Here is a 7927-nt window from a genome sequence, read left to right as displayed (position 1 = left end):
CTTGACTTGTAAAATATGAAATATCTAACACCTCTCCATCATCATCATCCTTAACAAATACAAACTGATCACAGACCCAGGTATGAAAAAAAACAAATGATTATCTCAGCCTGCAAATGGCTGCTGGTTTAGAAATTAAATAAAAACATTTTTTAAAACATACCTTGTAAATCAGTTCAACAATCACCAACTGCAGAATATCTCCGAAAGTGTGCACTTGATCAATACAAGTGCTCAAGTAATCCAATGCACGGTCCTATGGAAACATAATACAGTATCAAAAGAAACATGTGGCTTTCACAACATAAATTTGGCACCAATAAAACATACAAAATATTCTTAGATGGCCATCAAAAAGAATTTTAAAGTGTCGAAAAATCTTTTCAGGCATATTCATTTTTTGGGTGGTTTTTTTTTAAGCTCGGTTTTTCCTTTTAGTAAAAATTTGTATGGCAATTTTCTGGAGCAAAATTATGACCTTTCTTTGCTTATTAATTATAAAAAAACACTGCTCATTCCCTTTCAAGGTAATTGTTTTGTTTCATTTTACTACATACTCTTATTCCTTTTAAGTCTATATTAGTGACTACATCCTTAAATATAAGGATATTAGGAGCAGGTAAAAATGGGTTTAAAAAAAAAAAAAAAGAAAAGCTGAGGTTAAGACAATCTTACTATACCAGAAGAACATCCAATCAAACATATAAATCATGCAAAACTAAGTAAACAATATCAATAATTACAAACCAGATTACAATGATGGAAACAAAAACAATCTTGGCGAAAAAAGGATGTCGAATTTGTGAAGAAAACAATAAGACTGCACAGGGAGACAGTCAAGAGTAGAAATCTATTGACATAGTTAGTGCTAATTATTTCCACTGCTTGTGAGGCTAGGCTAACTGCAGGTTTAAATGATTTCTCAGTAAAAAGAAAGACCACATTAGACATAAAAAGCTAAGTGGCAAGGTGCTCAAACACCATCTGTCTACAAGCTAGAAATCCACTTACATCGACTAAAGACAACTTATGGAGTGAAAGTATTGTTCCTCTATCTTCAACGTCCCATAGCTCACAATTTCCAATATGTGAGATTGTAGCTTATTATTCAGTATTTTAACCACACATACATACTATTTCAACATGGACATCCAAACTGTTTACTACACCAACCATGAATCTTTAAATGCACTCACCTGGTCTGCATGTATTAGCATCATGAACGCATTTCTCTTGCAACTGGCATCTTTTTCGTTCACCAAGAAATCATGGATCAGTTCAGGAGCATCTGGGATGAGGTTTTCAAAATTTCTGAGAACCAAATGTCAGCGTTTAATAATAAGGGAATGGAGCAGCAAAAATATCACATCCGTTTGGAAAAAAAGACGGGCATATTAACAATTGTAAACCTTCATTTTTCGAATGCACAAATGATTACGACCTGTATAAGCACTTTACGCTAAGATGAGACCTCGTCATTTTTTCATTTTACTTATTTAATTTGGAATATGATCACGCTGGAGTAGCCCCAAGAGGCAATTAACCTAGCATGAGAGGAGACTGTACTTTAAGGCAGGTGACATTGAGACCCACCAATGAAGCAACTATGATGAAATAGTGGCCTGGAGTATAAATGAAAAGCATTACAGGGTTTAGTCTGAAACTCTTCAAGGGAACTTGAGTGGCCTGGTGCGCAAAATGGATGAGATGAGAGGCTACGTGCTTTTTTATGACCTATCAGAAAGAGTGAGTCAGTGGGATAAAATAGGCAATAAAACAAGGCAAAGTGGGTCTGAAGGGCGCTGCTTGGCATCCATGAGGGTATCCAGGTGCCGAGTAGGTGAGAGAAGGCATGTGGTAAGGCTGGGCATGAGTACATGCAGTCTTGATGGTCCCACAAGACGACTAATTCAAAAGGAAGGTCTGGAGGTGGGGGGGCAGTGAAGCTCTCGGAGGAGTGGCGCAGTGCAGGTTTGGCGCGGGAGGTAGAAGAAGAGTTTGGATGATTTCATGTCTGTGAAGAAGACCGGTTGTTAAGCGGTGGTTTAAATTATCAACTAACCAGCTAAGTATTGAATTTATTCAGTGACTTTGTCATTTCTGGCAAAATGCACACATTGAGCAGGCCAGTAACCTTGACACTAACACTGGAAATCTTATTCATATGTACACAATGTGAAAACCTACCAACGAGCTCTCAGACGTACCCAACTTCACAAGGGTCAACCACTTAGACTCTACCTGTAAATTGTGTAGATTGCAAGGACAGCATTCCTTCGCACATAACTGTGACGATGCTCCAGACAAGCGCGGATAGCTGGCATCAGAGGTTCGAGTAATTCAGCCTCCTTCAGCTTGCACAGAAATCGAAGGGTAGAGCCTCGGATGAATTCATTAGGATGCTGAAGGTCCTATAAGAAGTTTAAATATTTTTGGGGCTTAAACATAGCTACAAAGTAATAAATATATATACACTGACATGCATCTCGCTATTCAAACAAGGGAAATAAAGCTTGAAGAGCAACTTGGTTAAAATAGACACTAATGTGCCCAACATTAGACACATGGCTACAGTATTCTGGGACATATAGGCTAGAAAACTCCAAAAAAGAAATGGTGGATATACATTGGAACATCTATTTTATAGGGGATGTATTTGGACATTTTGTAAGATTACTTAAATATCACAAAATAAAAGAATATGCATTAAAGTTATAGATTATGTAGGACATCGAGTCGACCTGAGGGGAGCCCGGTCCATGTTAGAAAAGTTTTGACTATTATCTGACTTCGGAGTCAACTGGCAGAAGTCCAAGCTCTTTCCTATGGTGCAGAGCGGAAATCCCCCAGAGGGGCTGGCCCACATACAGTGTAAACCCTGATGTTTGGGCTACCTTGGGGTTCAGATTTTATCACGACCAGGCTTATCTAGTGGACGGAAATATCGGGCGGGCTATTAGGGAACTGAGGGCTTCCACTGAGTTCTGGAAGACACGGACGCTCTCGGTGGCGGGCAGGATATCCCTTCTGAAAATGGTGGCTCTACCCACTCTCCTATATTTTTTTTTTACTACACACCCCTATGGATTCCTAGGGCATTATTTAAAAAGCTGGACTCCTTAATCCCCAGATTCATCTGGGGCAGGGGGCGCAGACGAGTTGCACTAGCTAGCAACAGACCGGATTTGTACTGCCACTACTCGACCTGCTCCCAGTGTTTCTCAGAGTGCGTGGAGCGCCTCTTGGCGGCTCACAGGAGCTTAGAGTGATGCCAAAATGCTGGAGTAGGGGCCTACAGAAGATCCGCATTAAAGCACTGTTAGACGGACCGGGAGGGTCGGCCGAGGACAAGGGGAGAGGTCTCCGGGGAGAGCCGTCTCCAGCGATCGTACAGACGAGTAACTTCCCCCCAACAGATGTACACCACACCAAGATAAGGTTCAACGTTCTTTATAAGCAATCTTTAGGTACGATAGAATGGTACAAGGAGGTCAGGACTCAGTGGTCCCCTCGATTCTAGTCTCTTGGTTGGGAAAGGGGGTAGCGGGACAGTCTTGTTACCAATCTGGTAGATGCGATGATATGATGGATAGCTCACAATCCTCGAGCTCGGTGTTCTAGCTAACGGGCCGCGGCAGCGCCAGCAGGTCCCGGTGAAGGTGGTCGTTACACGGTCCGCGGCAGCGCCAGCAGGTCCCGATGAAGGTGGTGGTTACAACGGTCCGCGGCAGCGCCAGCAGGTCCCAACGAAGGTGGTAGTTACAACGGTCCGCGGCAGCGCCAGCAGGTCCCGACGAGGATGGAGGATGCAGAAGGCCGCGGCAGCGCCAGTAGGCAGGATGATAGTTCACAAGGCAGGGCTACGGCAGCGCCGGTAGTCCGTCAAGGATGAGTTCTTCTCGGTGTCTCTCGACTCCAGGATACAACTGCCTTCCTGCTCTGGAGCTGCCCCAGTTATAGGTCTGGAGCCCTTTGATGTCCGGACCCTCGCACTTGGAGGTCGGGAGGTCCGGGATGAGGGAGTCCAGACACCCAGCAGGGGGGTGGAGCCAGCGCCCGGGGGAGCTGGGGGGCGATCGGCACCTGGCGGGGGAGAGCCATCGACACTTCTTTCTCCCATCGACCTGCCAAGTAGTCCGTTCACCTCCTGGGTGGATGGTGGTGCCGGGATGTCGGGGCCTGGCCAGGCCCAGGGTTAGGGTCGAGCTGAGGCCACGCGGCCTCGTGGTGCAGTGTCCAAGATGGCGGCCGGGCCAGGCGAGGGAGCCGGTAGTGGTTCGGCCCCATGATACAGAGATGTCCGGGGGCAGGAGTCCCGTCTGGAGACGGGGTGTGGGTTGTTTCTGTGGGTAACACCTGGAGGGCCGGGGCTCGGGCCGTCATGCGGGGAGGGAGCAAGCCCTTCATGTGGCCTGTCCAACATGCGTCCCCCCCAGCTGAAGGCGGGGAGAGTCACCCATCCTCTTAGGGACTCTCCTCGTCGAGGCGGAAAAAGCGTGACAGGCCATCTGCGTTGGCGTGGTCTTGGCCCGGTCGATGTTCCACAGTGAAGTCCATCCCCTGCAGGGAGATGGACCAACGCAATAGTTTGGGGTTTTCCCCCCGCATCTGCATTAGCCACTGCAGGGGTCGATGATCTGTTTGCACCCGGAAGTGGGTACCGAAGAGATAGGGCCGGAGCTTTTTGAGGGCCCACACCACTGCGAAGGCCTCCGTCTCGATGGTGCTCCAGCGCTGTTCTCGGGCCAGGAGGCGTCTGCTGATGAAGGCCACCGGTTGGTCAAGTCCCTCGGAGTTCAACTGGGAGAGGACCGCCCCGATGCCGTGGTCGGAGGCATCTGTTTGTACGATGAATTCCCGACTGTAGTCGGGGGCCTGGAGCACAGGGGCAGTGCACATGGCGGCTTTCAGCTTCTCGAAGGCCGCTTGACAGTCTGGGGTCCAGTTGACCTTCTTCGGGTGGTTTTTGGATGTGAGTCCCGTGAGGGGCCCCACAATGCTGCCATAGTCCCTCACGAACCGCCGGTAGTAGCCGGTGAGCCCCAAGAAGGCTCGGACCTCGGTCTGCGTGACTGGAGGCTGCCAGGACTGGATGGCAGCGATTTTGAGTTGCAGAGGGGCCACCAGACCGCTTCCCACCTGGTGTCCGAGATAGGTCACGGACCCCTGACCAATTTGGCACTTGCTGGCCTGGATTGTGAGGCCGGCCCGTTGGAGGGCCTGCAGGACCTCTCGGAGGTGGTGGAGGTGGTCGGACCAGTGACGGCTGTACACAGCGATATCGTCCAGGTAGGCGGCGCTGAACTCCTCGAGCCCCGCCAAGACCTGGTTCACCAGTCGCTGAAAGGTAGCTGGGGCATTCTTCATGCCGAAGGGCATGACTTTGAAGTGGTAGTGGCCATCGGGGGTAGAAAAGGCGGATCGTTCTTGGGCCCGGGGTGTGAGACTGATCTGCCAGTAGCCCGCTGTCAGGTCGAAGATGCTGAGGTAGCGGGCAGCCCCCATGCGGTCGATCAGTTCATCCGCCCGGGGGATGGGATGAGCGTCGGTTCTGGTGACAGCATTCAAGCCCCCATAGTCGACGCAGAATCGGAGCTCAGGAGTGGTGCCGGGGGCAGCAGCTTTGGGGACCAGCACGACCGGGCTGGCCCAGGGGCTGTCCGAGGGCTCGATGACCCCGAGCGTGAGCATCTTTGATACCTTCTCTTGAATGCAGGCCCGTACCCGATCTGGTACGCCCGGTGTCTGATAGGGGGACTGTCCCCAGTGTCCACGTCGTGCAAGCACCAGGGGGTGACCCCTGGGGTGAGGGAAAACAAGGTAGCAAACTGCAGCAGGAGGTCCCGGCAGCCTTGGCGCTGTTCCGGGGTGAGGGCATCGGAGAGCCGGACCCCGTCCACGGAACCATCTTTCTCACGAGTCTTCAGGAGATCAGGGAGAGGCTCGGAGTCTTCTTCCGCTCCACTGTCTGTAGCCATCAGGAGGCTGAGCTCCGAGCGCACAAAGTGGGGTTTGAGTCTGTTGGTGTGGAGGACCCGGAGGGGGTTCCGGGGAGATTCCATATCGATGAGATAGGTGATGGGGCTCTTGCGTTCGACCACTTTGAAGGGCCCCGTCCACTTGTCCTGCAAGGCACATGGTTCGGTGGGGGACATCACCCACACTTGTTGGCCAGGTTCGAATTCGATGGAGGAGGCATTTTGATCGCACCATTTTTTCATGTCCTCCTGACTGGCCTCAAGGTTCGCTTTCGCCATTTCTCTGAATCGCCTGGTCTGATTGCGTAGGGTCAGGAGGTACTTTAAGACGTCTGGAGGGGGTCTTTAGGGGGGCCATCTCCCAACCTTCTTTGACTAGGCTGAGGGGCCCTCGCACAGGGTGCCCGTACAAGAGTTCGAAAGGGCTAAAGCCGAGGGACTTCTGGGGAACTTCTCGATAGGCGAAGAGGAGGCACGGAAGTAGTACATCCCACTGGCGACGGAGGGGCTCTTCCAATCCCCCAATCATTCCCTTGAGCGTGCGGTTGAACCGCTCGACTAGTCCGTTTCCTTGAGGGTGATAGGGGGTCGTGAACCGGTAGGTGACCCCGCATTGTTGCCAGAGGGACTTCATATACTTCGAAATAAAGTTTGTGCCTCTGTCGCTGACGACTTCTCGGGGGAAGCCCACCCGGGAGAAGATCCCCATTAAGGCCCGGCCGACCACCGGGGCTGTTACAGTTCGCAGGGGCACAGCCTCGGGGTAGCGGGTGGCGTGGTCCACCAGTACCAGGATGAATCGATGTCCTTGTGCTGTACGGGGGTCCAGGGGCCCCACAATGTCTATTCCCACCCTCTCGAACGGGGTGGTGACAACTGGGAAGGGTTGCAGAGGTACTTTGAGTTTGCGGCCGCTCTTCCCGCTGGCCTGGCACGTGGGGCAGGACCGGCAGTGGTTGAGGACGTCGTTTCTCATCTTCGGCCAGAAAAAGTGGCTCACCAGGCGACTGTAGGTTTTGTCCTGGTCCAGGTGTCCAGCCAGAGGGACATCGTGGGCCAAATTTAACAGGAAGTCTCTAAAACGGAGGGGCACCACCAGCACTCGACTGGCCCCTAACTCCGCGATTCTCTGCTCACTGTACAATAGGTCGTTGTCCCAATAGATCCAATGGGCTCTGGTGGTGTCCCCTGCGCTCTGGGCGAGGGCTTGCTGGCGGAGTCCCTCGAGGGAGGGACAGGTCTTCTGTTCTTGACGGAACTGTTCCTGGGTGGGCCCCCCTTCTTGATGCCACTGAGCCAGGTTGGGAAGGTCCTGGGGCTGAGCGAGCCCTTCGGGGGTTTGCTCTGGGGGGGGGGGGGGTCGGTATGGTCGGTGTCCTCTACTGGAGCGATCGGGGGAGGAGGTGCTGGCCATTCTGGTTCTTCTGGTCGGGGGATGGCACGGGCGGCCATGGACCGGGTGGTTACGCACGCCCAGTCCGGGAGGCCCAACATCCCCAGGTGCTCTTTTCTTTCTACGGCGGCCCACGGGGAACTCTCAAGATCATTCCCCAGGAGACAGTCCACGGGGGCATCATCTCGGACCGTCACCTTCAACATGCCGGAGACTCCTCCCCATTCGAAGGGGACGCAGGCCATCCGACATAGACTCTCCGAATTGTCGGCTGAACGGACGGGGCAGAGAATGTTCGGCAGGATCTGCTCTGGTCTTACCAGGTGACAGCGGACGGCCGTCACACTGGCCCCCGTGTCACGTAGGGCTTCAGCCCGGCGTCCATTAATGTTCACCCACTGACTATATTTTCTGGTGTTGGCGGGTAGGGGAGCCCGCGGGACCATGTCTCTTCCCCCTAGGCACGCTAGATCCATGGCGGCCGGTTCCCACTCTTGTTGTCCCTGCTCGTATTCTTCCTGTTCTTCGGAGATTTGTTCTCCCACCAGGGCGGCGG

General features: G+C 52.1%; 1 protein-coding gene across 1 annotated transcript in view; it reads right to left on the bottom strand.

Annotated features, from left to right (window-relative positions):
- Positions 1-7927, bottom strand: part of COPB1 (coat protein complex I subunit beta 1) — a 250477-nt gene that overhangs the window by 185598 nt on the left and 56952 nt on the right. Inside the window, exons 4-6 of the mRNA XM_085648117.1 lie at positions 2242-2411; positions 1197-1311; positions 164-256 (exon numbers count right to left, since the gene is read on the bottom strand). Coding sequence (XP_085504243.1) covers positions 164-256; positions 1197-1311; positions 2242-2411 — 378 coding nt within the window. The remainder of the gene's footprint in view (positions 1-163; positions 257-1196; positions 1312-2241; positions 2412-7927) is intronic.

This window comes from Triturus cristatus, chromosome 3_2, assembly GCF_964204655.1.
Source record: "Triturus cristatus chromosome 3_2, aTriCri1.1, whole genome shotgun sequence".
Classification (NCBI taxonomy): Eukaryota; Metazoa; Chordata; class Amphibia; order Caudata; family Salamandridae; genus Triturus; species Triturus cristatus.
This window is presented reverse-complemented; position numbering and strand designations above follow the sequence as displayed.